Raw genomic sequence first — 20379 nt, forward strand, 5'->3', positions numbered from 1 at the left:
GCTTCTGGAAGCAGTGCATGGTCTGTGCAGTGGTTATGGAAGCAAATTGAGTCTTTTTGCCAGCAGAAGACAGAGCAGGTGGTGGGCTTGAGTCAAGGCAGGAAGCCTGGAAGCAAACCCAAGGGTTACGAGTCAGACTCCCTGAGCTCCAGTTCTGGCTTTTCCACTCGATATCCGTGTGAACTTAAGCGACCGTCTTAATCTCTGTAAGCTCCATCTTCTCGTCTGTAAAGTGATGACTGCAATGTTTCCTCAAAGGTTTGTTTGAGGAATTAAATAAAATGATATGTATTGAGCGCTTTACTCGGTTCTTAGAACCGAGTAGTTAGCAGGATGAAGGATTTCCAAATGGGCCCTGCCCCCTGTTTCTTTTTCTTCCCCTGACTTTAATTTATTTGAAAGGGAGACCGACACTGAGAAGGGGGAGGGGAGACTCTTCCAACCTCTGGGTCACGCCCCAGATGGCCGCGCCAGGCTGAGGCCAGGAGCCTGGAGCGCCACCCAAGTCTCCCATGGAGGCGGCAGGGACCCGATTACTCGCACCCCCACCTGCTGCCTCACTGGGTGCGCATTCAGGAGGCGGGTGGGAGGCAGAGCCGGGACTTGATGCCAGGCACCTGACGTCCCAGGCGGGAATCTCAGCCGCTACTCCAAACGCCCACCCTGCCCAGTTTTGCGTGCCGGTCACAGACAGGGGCGCCCACCTGAAATCACTCTTGTACTTTTCCAGTTTCGGAGCCCTGGAGGAGCAGCGCAGAGGGGGAGAGCGTGGCGAGAGAATGAAGAAACCAACCGCCCTGGAGAAGCATGAGGTGGCAGCGTGGCACTCGGCTTAGAGGGCTTGGGCCGGCGGCGGTGCCATGGGCAGCCCTGCTGGCCCTGGGCCTGCCCGCGTGGGTGTGGGCGCTCTCGGCGGGCCCCGAGCAGCATGCCTCGTCGGCCGGCCAGCCCCCGCTGGACTGGCTGCTCAGCGACCGCGGCCCCTTCCACCGCGCCCAGGAGTACGCCGACTTCATGGAGCGCTACCGCCAGGGCTTCACCACCAGGTACAGGATCTACAGGTGAGTGGGCACCCGGCGTGGGGTGGGGTCCCCTCTCCACGCAAGCTCTGCAGGCCTGGCTGAGGTGTGCCTACCCCAACCTCCAAGCCTGCCGCTGTGCCCTCCGGCTGAGCTGGGGGTGAGGATGCGGAGATGAGCCTACCATGTTGGTTTTTAAAAAAAAGAAAGAAGAAAACACACACAAGCTGGCAAACCTGCTGATGCCTCCTGGGGAATTTAGCAAAAGGGTTTCTATTTATAGGTTGTGTTGCTTATAAATTGAGGACAAATCAGGCGGCATGGAGTCAGCATGTGGCCCTGTTGCCGTAGGAGGTCAGAGTCAGATGCTGGGCCCGGATTTAACTAATGGGTTAGATTCTTTAACGAGTTGTAATTGCTGAGACAGGCAAAGGAAGGGAGGACTGCTCCGCTCCAGGGCCTGCCGTGGGGTCTGGGGAGGACTGCTCCGCTCCAGGGCCTGCCGTGGGGTCTGGGGAGGCCTGGGAGTGGGGTGGGTGGTGACAAAACTGCCCTCACTCTGGTCAACACCAAGGGCTCAGCTGGCCTTGCACTTGGAAATGGGCTGGACCTGCCCACCCCTTAGGCCCCGCCCAGGAGCTACAGAGCTCAAGGCAAATACCTGAGACCTGCCCTGTCCATCTGAGGCAGGATAAATCTGTCCCCTATTCCTGGCCCCTGGGCGAGGACCCTCAAAGAAGAGTGCTCCTCCATCGTCCTGGCCTCACAGCTCCCACAGGTGCCTCCTGGGGTTTAAACGCCCCAGTGCACTCCACCCCGCTGCCTTCCTGTCCTCTCTCACTTCCCCTCCTCCCCTTTCCTGCATCTGTAGACAAGCCGGGGAGGTCCTGCAGAATTTCCTTTTTTTAAATGCAATTACTTTCTAACTACAAATTAGCTACTAATGCAAAAAATGGGGGGAAGCATGAAGAAGTACAGAAAAAAATAAAAAATCACCTGCTCTTCCAGCATCCAGAGTTGCTACTGTTAATATTTTGGCGTATGCATCTGCACCCATATGAACATACTAATGGCTTCTTGCAAGACTTAGCCCTTGGCATGACTTATGTGAATTACCTTATTTAATCCTTACAACAGCTCTATACTGGCAGAACAATTTTTCTCCCCCTTTTTACAGATGAGGAAATTGTAGTGCAGAGAAGTTAAGCGACTCGCCCAAGGGCTCACAGCTGGTAAATGGTGGAGCCAGGGTTAGCTTATGAGTAGGCAGACGCCAGAGTCCAGGTCTGTAAAAGATACATTTAGAGGCCTTTTTCTGAGAATGTCTTTTACATGTACACAGTAAGCAGGTGCTCTGTCTGGCTTAGTGCTGGGTCTCAGAGGTAAGTGTCCAGTAGTGTCCAGCACTGGAAGGGTCTCCAGGTACAAGACAGCTTTGATCGATGAAGCCCAGTCATCCAGTTCACGGCTGCCAGCCCGGGAGGCAGGTACAGGGGCGGGCTAGGAACTTTCTGGGCCCACACGTCTAGGGCAGAATCCTGTCTTCAGGAGCAGTCTGCCATCTCTCCTTTCAGCCATGTCCCTCCCAGTCTACTTCGATTCAGCCGGATCCTTTAAGGGGCTGTGGTCCTTGCTTTGGGGGCTCTGGTCCTTGACATCTTTGAAGCACTACCGTGGGAAATTGACCTGGAGATACGGAGGCAGAGTGGCCAACCCAGCCTGGGAGTGGCTGAGTTAACACTTGTTCAGGTGACAACAAGTGCATCCAGGAGGCAGGGAACAAAGGGTTAACCTGGCTTTTGGTAAACACAGAAGAATGTAGACATAGGCCTACACATTTTCTATAAGGCAAACTTAGAGTGAGCCTTTTCTTGGGTGAAGAATTTCTTTTTCCATCCCTCCAAAAAAAAAAAAAAAAAAAAAAGGAAAATTCACTCTGGAATATGTTTAAGCAGAGAATCCCTCCAACTGAGTAAAATAAGATTTAATTTACCTTAGACTTTTTGGTTTACCCCAGACCCAAAGAAGCAGGGATTTCATTGAAATAATTTTTTAAAACCTGTGTTGGAGCTGAAGTCAGACCTGGGAATCCGGACACTACTATCCACTTCAAAGAGCATTCAGAACCAGAGGGAATAAAGCATCTGTTTCCTCTTGCCCATTATGGATTTTCCTTCTCATCAAGGCCCAGGCCCAAGTCCGGAGGGCCTGGCAGCCAGTTAAAGCCTGGGCAGCAGCTCAGGGCCGGCCCACGGGGATTGGCTCTAATCACGCTGCACCACCAACCGTCCTATCAGTGGGTAATGGTTTTCTGATCATTTAATGCGCCAGCTCTTACACTGTGCCACTCTGTTTCTCTGGGATCAGTTACTGCACATGAACCTGCAGTTGGGGAAACAGGAACCAGTCATTCTGTGGTCCTTCAGTGGGTGAGGAGGGAACGGCCTCACGCTGCTGCTCCAGGAGCATTCTGGGATGTTTGCCATTCACTGTTGGGCAAAAACAGGGTCCCAGGGCTACCATAGGGCTAGACCTTCTTCCAGGGGGATGCACACTCATCTCCTCTGCTTTTCTCTCTAGTGGCAACTTCTCTGGCAAGTTGAAGGCCTTGCCTACGTAGACTAAAGCAAGTCACCTGCAGGGTCGTCTCCCAGTTCCCATCTTGTCATGCAGAAAGACAAAGTGGGAGAGAGTTTATCGAGAAATCGTAAGGGCTTTCTGGGGGAAATACTGGGTCTCAAAGAGAATCGATGCGCCATTTCATTGTTTTAGAAAGCTTTTGATAACTAGAAGTCAAATGGTCTTCACACGTACCTTTCATCTAAGATAGAGAATGGACGGACCCTGAAAGGGAAGAAGGAGACTTTCCGATGGTGTTTGGGCAGAATCACGTGGAAGTCCCTTGCACAACAGTGTGAAAGAGACCTTTCTTCCTTCTAAAGGTGGAACAAATCATAACTACTGCACAGCAAGATTCTTTTTTTCTTCCAAAGGTTTATTTATTTGAAAGTCAGAGTTACACAGAGAAAGGAGAGGCAGAGAGAGAGAGGTCTTCCATCCGCTGGTTCACTCCCCAAATTGCCACAATGGCCGGAGCTGCACTGATCAGAAGCCAGGAGCCAGGAGCTTCTTCCAGGTCTCCCACACAGGGGCAGGGCCCCAAGGACATGGGCCATCTTCTACTGCTTTGCCAGGCCATAGCCTGGATCGAAAGAGGAGCAGCTGGGACTTGAACTGGCGCCCCTATGGGATGCCGGTGCTACCTGCTATACCACAGCACTGGCCCCTGCCCAGCAAGAGTCTAATACTGAACTCCAAATTTCTCTTGTTTCCCTTTGGATGTCAGAGTGTGCTCACACTCTGAGAGGGTAGCTGGTTCTAGAATAGCTCCCGGTCTCTCAAACCCTGGAGGCCCCGGAGACTGCTGCTGTCTCTGTTACAGATTTGTATTCATGTAGGCGTGGGTACTTACGAGGGAAGCTTCCAGGTGGCCAGGGTTCTAATGCTGAGCCTCAGTTGTAGAAGCTTGGGCAAATTGTTTAGATTTTTCGTCCCTCAATTTTCTTATTTGTAAAATGGGGACAACAATCCTGCCTACCTAATGGATTAGTGTGAAAATTAAATGAGTTAATTGATGCAAAGCACTTAGAACAGTGCTTGAGAAATATTGCCTCTTGTTATTAGATTGTTCTCCATAAATATTAGCCTATACAAGAATGGGGATGAGATATAAACCTTGAGTGTTGCTTTTGTTACAACATCTGCAGAGGGAAAGCCTGTATTTGAGAACTTATCTATATTAGAAGGGGGAATATTATAATTCTCTTGCTTTCCTTTTCAAACATATTAACCCTCACTCCTCACCCTCACTTCTCAGTCCAGCTCTTTGTGGGGTGACAGCTCAACCGAAGACTGATTGAATCTTCTCTCGCGTGCATTCTTACTGGCCTCACAGGCTGCCAGAAGGAGCAAGATGATTCCAGCAAATATTGGAGTTGCCATGGGCTAAGCTCTTGCTCCTAAACTTAGAGATTGCTTCCTGAGCCTGTCTTTCACAGGATGGCCCTCCAGAGACCAGTCAGTGACAGTGACAGCTCGCTGGACTCAGGCATGAAACCCACAATCTCAGAGTGGCACTGTTAAGACAAAACAGACAATGGACTCTCTGGTTAAGCCCCCCCTAAATAACAGAATGCGAATGCATCTCGCCTAATTAGGGCAAGCTTTTACATTCTATTGACTAAATTCTCAGCCTGTCATATATCCCTATCAGACCAAGATCTGCGCAGTCAGTCCACTTCTCAGACACCATCTCTTATCTTAATCGACTATTGGGAAGAACTATCAGAGCAGAGATCCTGTCTCCGGTTCCATTTGTGATCCCGCCTCCATTCCATGCCCCCACCACAATCAACACTTAAGTGACCGGCCACTCATAGAAGCCCTCAGAGGCAAATCAGTGCTCTTAGGGTCTGAGACAGGGAGACAGACCTGCTCAAGGTCAAAGGGGTTGCCAGTCACAGCCAGAAATAGCACTCAGGGCTCCTGCCTTGAAGTCTCCAGCTCATTACTCTGGCCCACGCCACTTCCCCTTGACTGGTAAGTGCAACTTCATCATAGCGCGCAGCCTAATCAGGCACCTAAATTGAGCTGATGCAAATGTAAATATGGTTTCTCGAAACACTCTAGCAGTAATGTTCCATTCTCTCTTTGCTACAAATCAAAGTAATGAGCAGTCGAGTTTTTTTTTTAATTTCTTTTTGTATTAAGGTTTTAATAGAGAGATAATCATGGGATTGGAAAAAATCCAAACTGCTATGATGAAACACTCAAAACTCAGAAAGAATAAATTAAAATTAAGAGAGAAAGTTAGAAATACAACAGAACAATGAGGGTAACGGAGGAAAGCAAGGAGAGGTCGTATTCCAAAATGCTCACCTCCATCCTTGTCACCTGCATTTTTAACCACCTCATTTTGGAAAGGAAGTGTCTGGGGGATACATTGGAAGTCTTTGGGGAAGAGAACAAAAGAAAACAGGAAAAATAAAGTTAAATAGAAACCTTTGTTGACAACAGAGGACATCACAGCTCGGGGAGAGTTTGAAAATTCTGGAACCAAAGTAAAACCAAGCTGGACATGAAGGGAATAGAGCAAGTGGATGAGGGGTTCCTGGTGGCAGTTAACAAGGCAGGGGAGGCCGGCGCCGTGGCTCACTAGGCTAATCCTCCGCCTTGCGGCACCAGCACACCGGGTTCTAGTCCCGGTCGGGGCGCCGGATTCTGTCCCGGTTGCCCCTCTTCCAGGCCAGCTCTCTGCTGTGGCCAGGGAGTGCAGTGGAGGATGGCCCAGGTGCTTGGGCCCTGCACCCCATGGGAGACCAGGAAAAGCACCTGGCTCCTGGCTCCTGCCATCGGATCAGCGCGGTGCGCCGGCCGCATCGTGCCAGCCGCGGCGGCCATTGGAGGGTGAACCAACGGCAAAGGAAGACCTTTCTCTCTGTCTCTCTCTCTTTCACTGTCCACTCTGCCTGTCTGTCCAAAAAAAAAAAAAAAAAAAAAAAAAAAAGGCAGGGGAACTTTCTGGAGTGGCAGGCCAATAATCCCAGAAAAAGGCCGTGTGCAATTCATCAAGAAAAAATAAGAGATTCCCTGATAGCTTCGATGTAAGGGCAGTGGGCAACAGGAAGCAGCAGCTGCTGGACCCCTGGCACTGGGCCTCCTGTGGTCTGCAGAGCAGGGGTGGTGGGCTTCCCTCCCCACCCCTACCCCAGAGCTCGCAGCAACGCAGGCCCTCAGGCGTCGCCCCGGACCTGCTGATCAGAATCTGCGTTTTGACCAGACAAGCAGAGTGGCATTCAACTTTAAGGGGTGCTGCACTGGAAACCACTAAGACTTCAGAGGGAAGCAAGAATGACCGGGGTGAGAAGAGAAAGGAGTCTGTGCATGGTGCATCCCCCACGATGCACTTCAGGAGCAGAGAATACGGAGAGAAGTTAGCAGTTGAAACAGCACAGTAGTCAAGGTGGGGTTAAGTTAGGGGTCATTACTGCTGAGGCACTGAACGCATAGGAGTAGTTAGAGCAGACAAGGCAGGAGGGCCTAGAAGCAGCCTGTGGCTGCCTCCCGGGAGCTGGGGAGGTGAGGAAGCAGGGAGCAGCTGCAGAAGCAATTGTAGGAGGAGCGCCAGAGCTGATTTGTCATCTGGACCACGTCTCCCCGACTAACAAACACTGATTTGGATAAACAGTGAACCCTGGGAGAGGCACCATCGCCAATTAAGAGATCACAGTCCTCATAAATAAACGACAACCAAAGGCAACCTTTGCCTGCCTAGGTAAATCCCAGCGATTCCACGGGTGTTCTTACAGTCGTTATCATGCGGCTGCAGGGCCCTGCGAGGCAAGCCAGGGTTCTCCGGCGAGGGAGGGGGTTAGCAGAGCCAAGAACAGTCAGGGCCTGGTGCACTGGTTGGTCTCCCCACTTCTCACTCGGTTTACATTCTGACTGCAAGCGAGTTCGTCAGGACAGAAGGAGAGAGGGGAATGTTGCACAAGCTGGTGCTGTGATTCATTTTAGAGCCAGATTAGAGAACCTGGAAACGATGCACCTGCAATTCTGGTCACAGGCATTATTTCTCAATTATCAGAGGCAAACGGGCCGGAGAGGGAGGGCACGCTCTGTTTACAGGTTGCTTTAATCAAGAGTCCAGTGCTAATACTTAGCTGGCAGGGGATACACCATGATCACGAAGAGTCCAGTGCTGGCCAAACATACAGCCCTTCTGATGTCTAAGAAGCTCATCTGAATTGTAGATGTGGCATAAGGTTTCTTAGATCTTCACCAAATGCCTTTCATTCCAGAAGGGTCTAAGGGATGGGCTTCAGTACAGCCTTGTCCTTGTGCAGAATTCTGTCTCCACGTCTGGTCTGGAAATCCTGCCTCACCAGCACAGCAGACCTGCACGAAGCCCTTGAGTACAGGCTGCGAGCCAGATAGAGAAGTGTGCTGTGTTCTCAGAGCAAGGAGAAATCACACATAAACAAACAGCTACAGTCTGGGAGCGCAGCGGAGCCACATCCACTCATTCAACAAAATGTTCTGAGGGCCAAGTCTGTTTTTATTCCTCTAGATTCTGATAATAAACTAGGGTGAGGTGGACACACTTACTGATGCATCAGAAAGTACAGACAAGTGCATCTGGAGAAAGTGCTAAACTCCTTTGTGTAGGAAGGTCAAGGAAAGCTGGAGTCAAAGGTAGTGTCTAGGCAAGTCCTAATGAATACCTGGAGACTCCCCAGGTGGAGGCTTGTGGAATGATGCTGTAGACACTGGAGCAGTCTGTCTACAGGCACAGAAGCACAGATGCAAAGTCGGGTCTGAGGCCGGTGCCACGGCTCACTAGGCTAATCCTCCACCTTGCGGCGCTGGCACACCGGGTTCTAGTCCCGGTCGGGGCACCGGATTCTGTCCCGGTTGCTCCTCTTCCAGGCCAGCTCTCTGCTGTGGCCAGGGAGTGCAGTGGAGGATGGTCCAGGTGCTTGGGCCCTGCACCCCATGGGAGACCAGGAGAAGCACCTGGCTCCTGCCATCGGATCAGCGCGGTGTGCTGGCCGCAGCGCACCGGCCACGGCGGCCATTGGAGGGAGGGTGAACCAACAGCAAAGGAAGACCTTTCTCTCTGTCTCTCTCTCTCACTATCCATTCTGCCTGTCAAAAAAAAAAAATTTAAAAAAACACAAAGTGGGGCCTGAGCAGCCAATTCCATGTGTTGAATATGAATGTCAGGAGGGGCATTCCTGTGTCTTGTTCTCCCTGTTCGTATCCTGCACTTCCATGATGCCAAAAGCATCTCCGGGATACTGATGTCTTCCAGGGTGCAATTTCAACACCCCCTTGGGGAGGGACAGGCTGTTTTCTAGTGTTAGGGGTACATAAAACTAGGTGATGATAAAGGCGTGTCCGGAGAAGGCAGGACCAGTGCGATGCTTCCATTTCTACTGTGGAGAAATGGAATGGAACACTCACCTAGTGAGTATACAGTAAGCCGTGCTTTAAGGTCTGCTGAGACAGCTGGGTCAAATAAAAATCCAGCATCATTTAGACTTATTAAATTTAGATTAAGCTTACTAGACCATGCATTTGCTTTCTTGCTATTGTCACAGGTATGAAACTATTTTAAAAAGTTGGGAAAATGTGGGTAGGCATTTGGCATAGAGAAGCCACATGAGATACCTGCATTCCATATCAGAGTCCTGCTCCCACTCTTGATTCAAGCTTCTTGCAAATGAACACCCTGGGAGGCAGCAGGTGATTGTGCAAGTAGTTGGGTCCCTGTACTCATATGGAAGAAACCAAGCTCCTGGCTTCAGCTTGGTTTAACCCCAGCTGTTGGTGTTGAGAGAGAACCTGAAGATGAGCAATCTCTGTTCTTTGTCTTTCTAGCTCTCTCTCTCTCTCCCTCTCTCTTCATGTCAAATAAATAAAGTTATGGACTGCTTATGGAAAAAATGAAATGAGAAGCTAAGTTTATTTCAGTGCAGAATAGTTGAAATCCATGACAAAAATTTTTCATAATATGCATTTTCCATGAACTTTTTGAGGACCTCCCCCATATTTATGGGGCCTCTTCTTTGAGCAATTTCAAAAACATCTCTCATGAAGGAGCTTGCCATTTTCTGGGCTCTAGAGCAGGCTCAGAGATCAGTAGCCCAGTGTGAGTGACAACCTACACACCAGAAAGCTCACTGGAATGTGACACCCCAGGAGCTGGGGAGGGGAGGTCTTCTAATATATCTTTAATACATCTCAGTGACTGGTGGGCATCTTTGTTCCATGGATGCTCTATGAGAATGAATGCTGACACCTGCCCCAGTTCTCCCAGGACACAATGACTCCTGCCACACATTCTTCCATGTCTTTGGGACTACATCGTGACCTGACGTACGGTTACAAAGACGGTCCGAGAAGAAAACATAGGAGGATAAAAATGTGCAAGCCAGGAAAGGAGCGACCGAGAAGACCAAGGAGAGGAGGCCAGATCAGTTGTGTTTTCAGAAGAGATTGAGAAGAGAGATCTGGAGTCAGTCAGGCAGAGAAAAAGAGGATTAATTTTTGCTTCAAGAAATAATTAATTTTATTCATGAATGAATTGCTACTTAGAGACGTGTAGACGCATCGTGTGGAAATTGTCACGACTCAGATCCAGGAGGACAGGGACACTAGCCAGTCACGTGGTCCTCCCCCCACTCCTGCCCTTCTTCTTTTCAAGAGAAGAGATTTTTCTGGGTCAGGGATTCTCAGTATTTTTATTTCTTTATTCAGCTTCTGCCACATTGCTCCTACCTCTGAGCTTCCCACATCTCCCACAAGAGAATTATTTCAGTACGTGGTGCTTAGAACAGCGAGTGGCACATGGCAGGCATTTCTTTGCCTGGCATGTGTTTATTGAGGGCCTGTGGGTGCTGGGCACTCCATGCGTGCTGGACACAGGCTTCAGGCTGCAGGTGGCAGTGTCCTTAGGGAAGATGGGTGTGAGCAGGCTGAGGTCTGTGGCACAGTACAAAGAGCCGTGTGAGAGCAGCGTGGTTCCAATGCCAATCACCCACAGCCTCAGGATTAGACAAAGGGCAGACTGCTTGCAAGGAGCTGGGGTGAGTCAGTTTCCTGATGAGTGTGTAAGCCTGGGTTGGAGATGGGGACTCCAATACCACAACCTCACTCCCACCTGAGAGTGATGGTTGCTGGCTCTCGCCTGTCCATCTGACAGATCTCCCGGTCTTAAGTGATGATGCTACTAACAAGCAAACTGGGAAGAGGAGGAGACCAGCAGGGAGCTGTCCCTTTGAGCTCATGGCTGTCCAGAGACAGGAGCCCTTTCTGAGTAGGCATCTCAGAACACAGACTCTGTGTGGTACTGCAGCATGGACCAGACAGGCTCTTACCAATCACTCCAATCTGTTACAAGAGTAAGGAGAGGCCGGCGCCGCGGCTCACTAGGCTAATCTTCTGCCTTGTGGCGCCGGCACCCCGGGTTCTAGTCCCGGTCGGGGCGCCGGATTCTGTCCCGGTTGCCCCTCTTCCAGGCCAGCTCTCTGCTGTGGCCAGGGAGTGCAGTGGAGGATGGCCCAGGTGCTTGGGCCCTGCACCCCATGGGAGACCAGGAAAAGCACCTGGCTCCTGGCTCCTGCCTTCGGATCAGCACGGTGCGCCGGCCGCGGCGGCCATTGGAGGGTGAACCAACAGCAAAAGGAAGACCTTTCTCTCTCTCTCTCTCTCTCTCTCACTATCCACTCTGCCTGTCCAAAAAAAAAAAAAAAAAAAAAGAGACAAAGAAAATAGATGGTTCTATAGGAGGCAAGAGTTGGTTAAAGTTTCTATTCAACTTATGGAAAGTAAACAAGGAACTCCCTCTATACTATTAAATATTGATGACATTAATAAAGGGTAATAACATGTATATCGAATTCTCATCATGTGTTCAACATTGAACAAAGTACCTTGTCTACATTAGTTAAGATTACTCTGGTAAGAACCCTACAGCACTGTGCTGTTTGTACACCTATGCTATGGGTGAAGACACTAAGTTCTAGAAGATATCACACATCTGATAGGAAAAGCCAGCATCCAGCCCAACAGATGGAGACTTATTTAATCAACCCTTGGTTACTTGATCTTCTAAGTGATGCTTCCAGCTGTAGCACCTGCACCTTGTGCCATCCCAGCTGCACTTTGGGACACAGAAGACAGTCCTGGGGATGGGAGCTGGAGGGTGGCTCATCCCACTCAGTGACCCTGCAGTCCTCCTGTTTCTCCATTTGAATTCTCCATCTGCACTTGGGCTCTGAGGAACCATGAATCGGAAGAAGCCCCAGGCAGATCTTCCTGAAACACTTGACCTTCAGCAAATTGTCTCTGGGTTGGCTTTGCCTTGCTGGTGTGTTTCTTTAAGACTGCTGTGTAAGCTGAATTTCTATAAACTGAATCCTTTACTGGAGGGGCACTTCCTGAAATGCAGTGTCTTTATTTCTTGCCTGGCAACGACTTTTTTTAAAAAAAGATTTATTTATTTGAAAGAGTTACACAGAGAGAGGAGAGGGAGAGAGGGAGAGAGAAGTGTCTTCCATCTGATGGTTCACTCCCCAAATGGCCACAATGGCCGAAGCTGCACCTATCCAAAGCTGGGAGCTTCTTCTGGGTCTCCCATGTGGGTGCAGGGGCCCAAGGACTTGGGCCATCTTGTACTGCTTTCCCAGGCCATAGCAGAGAGCTGGATCAGAAGTAGAGCAGCCGGGACTAGAACCGGAGCCCATATGGGCTGCCGGTGCTTCAGGCCAGGATGTTAACCCGCTGTGCCACAGCGCCGGCCCCCTGGCTATGACTTTTAAAAATTAGGTATTAGGTGAATTCCTAGCCTCTGCCTTTAGGATCAGGTTGGTAATGATTCATAAATACACATGTCCACTTGGGCATGTCTTATACTTGTATTTCATAAATAGCTTTTTTTTAAAAAAAGATTTATTGATTTGTTTGAAAGTTAGATTTACAGAGAGAGAGAAAGGCAGAAAGAGAGGTGTTCCATCCACTGGTTCACTCCCCAGTTGGCTGCAAAGGCTGGGGCTGCACTGATCTGAAGCCAGGAGCCAGGAGTTTCCTCCAGGTCTCCCTTGTGGGTGCAGGGGCTCAAGGACTTAGGCCATTTTCTACTGCTTTCCCAGGCCACAGCAGAGAGCTGGATTGGAAGAGGAGCAGCTGGGACTTGAACTGGCACCCATATGGGATGCCAGCACTTCAGGCAGTGGCTTTACCCACTGTGCCATAGCACTGACCCCAAGAAGTAGTTTCATAAAGCTGTAAGAAACCTTTGGTGCTGCAAATAAGTTGTTTATTGGGCTGCCTTGCAAATTTGGGTCGTTTTATGGTGACAGCATACCTCTGGGACTCTCATTGTTATCACTTCCACAGCACACTGCAATCAGATGAGGGAGTGAGAGAGACCCTGAGGCTGGGACGCCCAGGTCTGTCGTCTGGATTTGTAGTTTTGGCTGTGGGCTGTTGAGGGCTATTCTGGTGAAGTGTGTTCGGGGGATGATGCAGGAAGCTGACGGGGCTCCCCTTCCTCGTGATTCTGAGGACTCCCCTTCTGCATTTGTTTAATGCTCCTTGATTCTGACACCCAAACTAGGCTCTCCCATCAGCCCAGAAATGTGCCACTTTCCTCCACTTCCTAAGCAGAGCAGACTAACTCTGCATATCAGGAAGAGTTACAGCAAGACTTTTCACTGGGCTGACAGAGGCCCTAGTGGGAGAAGAAATGAGGTAGGCAGAACCCGCACCACACCAAGTCCTTTGTTATGAGCTCCAGTGCCAAGAGAATTCTCATTCTCCTCCTGTGCCAGGAGAGCCTGTACTCCACCTTGGGGACGTGCTAGTGACGGAGGAGGGACAGGAAGGAGGACACTTTGGGGAGCGTTTGCTCCTGGATCCAGAGGCGTGTAAACACCCAAGATCCCTCGACTCAGACTCCATGGCTGGTTTACTGGTAACAGAGGTAAACTTTAGTGCAATAAGCCAGCCTCCTGCTGGTTTTGTATACATTCCAGACTGTGAGTCTGATAAACAGAAGGGAGAGGAAGGGAGTCTGTGCAGGTCCTTGAGTGTTGGCCTGGTCCCTGGAGAAAGTCAAGGGCAAGTGGGAGTCAATACAACAAATGTGACTCTGGAGATGGATACTATGTGCTTTTGCCTTCTGCAACTACTGGGAAGAGATGTGTGCATTTTGGCACATACCCATCTAAGCCAGGCCAAAGGATGAAATCTGAGAACCACAGATTTATTAATCTGGGACGAGAGACCAGATTTCAAAGGCAGCAGCATCTGGCTTTGCACGGAAGGCTGACAACAGGAGAGGGGGATCAGAACCCAGTGATGACCAGAACTCTGATTATTTCCCATCTAATCCTGACTCCATACACCCCAGAAGGCGGCCAGATAGCCTTGGGTTGAGCAGTGCCAGATGTGAGGTGCTGATTGAAGCTTAGTGTCCATTGACCAACTTGAAAGTCAATACAGCTGTTTCTGAGATTGAACTGTAATTTTTCCCCCATCACTTCCACTTCCTGGTCCTGGCTCTGCTTTCTCTGGGACAACTGAGATGCCTCTTCTTCACAAGTCTCTGGATTATTGAAGCCAGCGGTCATTCTCCCTGCTTCTTAGACTTGCTAGCATTCTGTTGTTTCTGTCAGAGCTTCTCTCTCTCCCCTCCTTCACATTCGCTCTCCAAAGCTGCCCTTGCTCTTTTCCCCCCTAACTCTCCCCTTTCCTTCTTTCTTCATAAAGAAAGCGCGTGGCATTTATTTTGAAGTAAGTCTTCCCTCCTAAACCCCTTCTGGCACCTAGGGAGCTTGCTTGCTTGCTCACATTCCAAAATAATCAAGAATTTTGTCACAGATCAATATCAGTTCCCCATTGTAGAGCTTCTTGGAGCGCACATTTCTCTCTCCACGGACTTCTTCAGCTTCCTGCATTCTATGCAGTTCCCAGAGAGCCACGGTATTTCCAGGGCACGGTCACACCTCACGAATTGGGGTGATTGGGCTGTGAAACAGAGGCAATGATGGGCAAGAAAGGTTGGAAGTAGGGGCTGGTTTTGTGTTAAGTTTTTATCACATTGAGAGAATTCATGTTTAGTGTAGGAAAAAAAGCTCTGCTTTTCTCCACTGCCGCTCAGAGAATTGCACCCACTTCCTGTTGGGTTGAAGTCGTATATCTGGGTTTTCTTTCTGTGCTCTGCTAGTGGCTAGACCTGGACTCAGCTTGTGTCCTGTTAGACTCAGCGCATCTGCTGTGTTCTCTGCTGTACCTCCTAAGGGACCATCCCCTGACTGCTTCTCCCCACTCCCATCCTCATCTCAGAACCATCTCCCAAACCCAGCTCCTCTCTCCTCATGGCTTCATTGTCTACCACTTGCATTTTTGCTCACTTCTCCAATATGTCCTGCAAAAGTCCTCTGTAGGTGTCTCTGTAGCCAGATCCATCACGACTTCACAAACAGCCACTGAACATGACGCGTGTCACTGAGCCCCACTGTTTCCCCCTATGTCTCCAGCCCCAGTGAGCATCTCCAGATTGACCCAGACCCAGAAGGGCCTTTATGATGGCCCCTTGTCTCTCCATATCCCTTTCCCTTCCTCCAAACCTCTTTCCTCCTCTGCCAGTTGAGCCGCTACTCACCTTTCAGATCCTTTAAATGCATTTTCCCTAAGAAGTCTTCTGTGAGTTGTACAAGTTCCCACCATTCTGCTCATGTTTCTGCTACAGAACATGTTTTGTGCATTTGTTGGTTGTTTATCTCTCCTTGCTGTTCACATGTATGAACTCCTCTGAGTAAAGAACACATCTCTTCTACCTTTGTGTCTCCAGCACCATATCTGCCACATACAACAACATAGTCATCCCTTGGGATCTGTTGGTTCCAGGACCTCCTCCCCTGCAGATTCAAAACCCATGGATGTTCTTTGCACAAAATGGCATGGTATTTACAGACAACCTGGGCACAGCAGCCCATATCCTTTAATCATCTCTAGATTGCTTATAATACTTCATATAATATAAATGCGATGTAAATAGTTATTATGCTATATTGCTTAGGATTTAATAACAAGAAAGAAGATCTATACATATTCAGTACAGAAGCAATTTTTTTGAGTTGTCAAGTTATTTAACTTTTTATAATTTTTATTTATACAAGCCGAACAAATTTCATGTATTTCATATATACAGAATTAGGAACATAGTGAAACTCCCACCCTATCCTCCCTCCCATGCTCACACCCTCTTTCTTCCTCTCTTATTCTTTCTTTTAACTTTTATAATCTACTTTCAGTTTATTTTATAATCATAAGCTTAACCCTCCACTAAATAAAGAATTCAACAAATACTAAGAAGAAAAAAAACCTTTTCCTCAACAGTAGAAACAAGGACTGCAAACAATAATCGAGTCTCAAAATGTCAGTTTTCACTCATGTACATTATATTTTTTGTACTCTATTAGTTATCACAAATTAGGGGAAACATGACATTTGTGTTTTTGGGACTGGCTTATTTCAATAAGTATAATGGTTTCAAGTTGCTTCTATTTTGTTGCAAAAGCAGGATTTTATTATTTTTTTTACCACTGAGTAGTATTCTATATTCTATATATATAGAATATATATATATATAACATTTTTTTTAGCTAGTCATCAGTTGATGGACATCTGGGCTGATTCCATATCTTAGCTATTGTGAATGAGCTGCAATAAAGATGGGGGTAGAAATCTTTCTTTCTTTCTTTTTTTTTTTTTTTTTTTGGACAGGCAGAGGTCTTTCTTCTGTTGGTTCACCCCCAAAATGGCTGCTATGGCTGGCGCGCTGCGCCAATCGAAAGCCAGAATCCAGGTGCTTCCTCCTGGTCTCCCATGGGGTGCAGGGCCCAAGCACTTGGGCCATCCTCCACTGCACTCCCTGGCCACAGCAGAGAGCTGGACTGGAAGAGGAGCAACCAGGACAGAACCCGGGGTGCCAGCGCAGCAGGCAGAGGTTAGCCAAGTGAGCCAGGGCGGCGCCAGCCAGAAATCTTTCATATGCTGATTTTGTTTCATTTGTGTAAATTCCCAGGAGTGGGGTGGCTGGGTCATATGGTAGATCTATTTTCAGATTTCTGAGAAATTTTCATGTTGTCTTTCACAATGGCTTCACCAGTTAACATTCCCACCAACAGTGGATTAGGGTACCTTTTCCCCCACAACCTCACCAGCATTTATTGTTTGTTGATTTCTGTATGAGAGAAATTTACACTGGGATGAGGTGAAACCTCATGGTGGTTTTGATTTGCATTTCCCTGACATGCAAACATCCTGAGCATGTTTTCATGTGTCTGTTGGCCATTTGAGTTTCCTCTTTTGAAAAATGTCTATTCAAGTCCTTTGCCCATTTCTTGACTAGATTGTTTGTGTTGTTGTTGTTGTTGAGTTTCTTAAGCTCTTTGCAGATTCTGGATATTAATCCTTTGTCAGTTCCATAGTTTGCAAATATTTTCTCCATTCTGTTAGTTGCCTCTTTGCTGAGTATTTCTCTTGAAGTGCAGAACCTCCTTAGCTTGATATAATCTCCTTTGTCTATTTTTGCTTGTATTGCCTGTGCCTCTGAGGTCTTTTCCAAAAGTCTTTGCCTATGCCAATGTCTTGAAGAGTTTCCCCAATGTTCTCCTCTAGTAATTTGATAGTATTAGGTTGTAGATTTGGATCCTGGGTCCATTGTGAGCTGATTTTTTATAAGGTGTGAGGTAGGGGTTTGTTTCATACTTCTGCATTTGAAGATCCAATTTCCTCAGCACATTTGTGGAAGAGACTGTCCTTTCTCCAGGGTTGATTTTAGCTCCTATGTTAAAAGTTGTAGGTGCGTGGATTGATTTCTGTGGTTTCTATTCTGTTCCATTGGTCTACATGTCTATTTTTCGTGCCAATACCAGGCTGTTTGGATTGTAACTTCCCTTTAGTGTGTCTTGAAATCTGGTATTATGATGCACCCAACTTTGTTTTTGTCATTTAAGACTGCTTTCCCAGAGCGGGTGCTGTGGTGTAACCGATTAAGCGCTGCCTGTAGTACCAGCGTCCTGTATGGGTACCAGATCACATCTTGGCTGCTCCACTTTGATTCCAGTTCCCTGCTAATGCATGTGGGAAAACAGTGGAGGATGGCTCAAGTCCTTGGGTCCCTGTACCCATGTGGGAGACCTGGAAGAGGCTCCTGGCTTTGGCCTGGGCCAGCTCCAGCCATTGCAGCCATTTGGGGAGTGAATGAGTAGATGGAAGACCTCTCCCTCTCCCCCTCTCTGTCTCTGTAACTCTGCCTTTTATTTATTTATTTATTTATTTATTTATTTATTTTTATTTTTTGACAGGCAGAGTTAGAGAGAGAAAGGTGTAACTCTGCCTTTTAAATAAATAAAATAAATATTTTTTAAAAAGGATTGCTTTAGCTATTTGGGGGTCTTGTATTTCCATATGAATTTTAGCATAATTTTTATAGGTCTAAGAAGAATGTCATTGGCATTTTGGTTGAGATTGCATTGAATCTATAAATTGCTTCCGGCAGTATGGACATTTTGACAATATTAATTCTTCCAATCCATGAACATGGATGATTTTTCCATGTTTTGTGTCTTCTTCTAATTCTTTCTTTAATGTTTTGTAATTTTCATTGTAGAGATCTTTCCCCTCCTTGGTTAAATTTATTCCAAGGTTAAGGTTTTTTGTAGCTATTGTGAATGGGACTGAGAATACAAGTTCTTTCTCAGCCATGGTATTGTCTGTGTATACAAAGGCTATTGATTTTTTCTGTTGATTTTATATCCTACAACTTTACCAAACTCTCTTATGATCTCCAGTAGTCTCTTAGTGGAGTCCTTTGGCAAATATATGTATATATTATATATATATCATATATATTATATGTCATCTGCAAACAGGGATAATTTGGCTTCCTCCTTCCAATTTGTGTCCCTATGATTTGTTTTGCTTGCCTAATGGTTCTGCCTAAACATTCCAGAACTCTCTTGAACAGTAATGGTGAAAGTGGGTATCCTTGTCCAGTTCTGGGTTTCAGTAAAAATGCTTCCTATTTTTCTCCATTCAATATGATGTTGTCTGTGGGTTTGTAATATATTACCTTGATTATGTTGAGGAATGTTCCTTCTATACCCAATTTGCTTAAGGTTTTTAATCATGAAAGGATGTTGTATTTTATCAAATGCTTTCTCTGCGTCTGTTGAGATGATCATATGGTTTTTACTCTTCAACTGTTAATGTGATGTATCACATTTATTGGTTTGTGTGTGTTCAACCATCCCTGTATAACATGGATAAATCCCACTTGGTCTGGGTGAATGGTCTTTCTCATGTGTTGTTTGATTTGATTAGCTAGTATTTTAAGGATTTGCATCTATGTTCATCAGTGATAATGGTCTATACTCTTCCTTCTTTTTTGTATCTTACTCTGGTTTTGGAATGAAGGTGATGCTTGCCTCATAGAAGGAGTTTGCAAGGATACCTTCCCTTTCAATTATTTTGAATGGTTTAAGAAAAATTAAATTAGTGCTTCTTTAAAAGTCTGGTAGAATTTGGGAGTGAAGCCATCTGGTCCTGGGGCTTTCTTTGTTGTGAGTCTTTATTACTGATTCAATCTCCATCCTGGTTATTGGTCTGTTTAGGTTTTCGACGTCTTTATGATTCAATTTTGGTAGATTGTGTCCAGAGATCTATCCATTTTCTTCCAGATTTGACATATAGCTCTTTGTAGTAGTTCATGATGATTCTTTTTATTTTTGTGGTATCTCTTGTTGCATCTCATTTTTCATCTCCGATTTTATTGACTTGGGTATTCTCCTTCCTTTTTTTTTTTTTTTTTTTTTTTGGTTAGGCCAATAGCATATAAATTTTGTTAATGTTTTCAAAAAACCAGCTTTTCATTTCACTAATCTTTTGTATTGTTTTTTGGTTTTAATTTTATTTCTTCTATAGTTTTAATTATTTATTTTCTCCTACTAATTTGGGGATTGGTTTGTTGCTGTTTTTCTAGGTCCTTAAAATGCATTAATAGCTCATTTATTTCATGCCTTTTCAGTTTATGTTGTAGGCAATAATTGCTATAAACTTCCTTCTTAACACTTCTTTTGCCATATCCCATTAGTTTGGATATGTTGTGTTGTTACCTTCATTAATTTGCAGGAATTTCTGATTTCTCTTTTGATTTCTTCTATGACCCACTATCCATTCAGGAGTGTGTTGTTCAGTCTCCATGTGTTTGCTTATTTTCTAGAGATTTTTAAGATGTTAATTTCCAGCTTCACTCCATTATGGTGAAAAGATACATGGTATGAATTCAATTTTCTTGAATTTGCTGAGTCTTGCTTTATGGCCTAGCCTCTGGTCTATCCTGGAGAAAGTTCCATGTAATGATGAAAAGAAAGTGTATTCTTCAACTGTCTGATGAAAATGTTCAGTAGATATCAGTTAGGTCCATTTGGTCTATAGTGTAAGCTGCTCTGTTGTTTCTTTATTGATTTTCTGTCTATTTAATTTATCTGTTGTTGAAAGGGGGTGTTAAAGTCCACCATTACTATTGTATTAGAGTCCAACTCTCCCTTTAGATCCATTAATATTTGGTTTAAATAGCCAGGTATCCTTGCATTGGGTGCATATACATTTATTATAGTCACATCTTCCTAGGTTGTTATTTAAGCATTACATAGTGATCTTCTTTGTCTCTTTTAACAGTTTTTGTGTTGTGTCTTTTTTGTCTGCTATTAGGATGGCCACACCT

The 20379-nt window shown here is 46.6% G+C and overlaps 1 protein-coding gene across 1 annotated transcript in view; it reads left to right on the top strand.

Annotated features, from left to right (window-relative positions):
• BRINP2 (BMP/retinoic acid inducible neural specific 2) overlaps positions 1-20379 on the top strand; it is a 131794-nt gene that overhangs the window by 62152 nt on the left and 49263 nt on the right. The window contains exon 2 of the mRNA XM_008263810.3: positions 731-1061. Within this exon, the coding sequence (XP_008262032.2) occupies positions 808-1061 (254 nt within the window). The 5' untranslated portion in view covers positions 731-807. The remainder of the gene's footprint in view (positions 1-730; positions 1062-20379) is intronic.

The sequence above is a fragment of the Oryctolagus cuniculus genome, chromosome 7 (genome assembly GCF_964237555.1).
Source record: "Oryctolagus cuniculus chromosome 7, mOryCun1.1, whole genome shotgun sequence".
In the NCBI taxonomy this organism is placed as follows: domain Eukaryota; kingdom Metazoa; phylum Chordata; class Mammalia; order Lagomorpha; family Leporidae; genus Oryctolagus; species Oryctolagus cuniculus.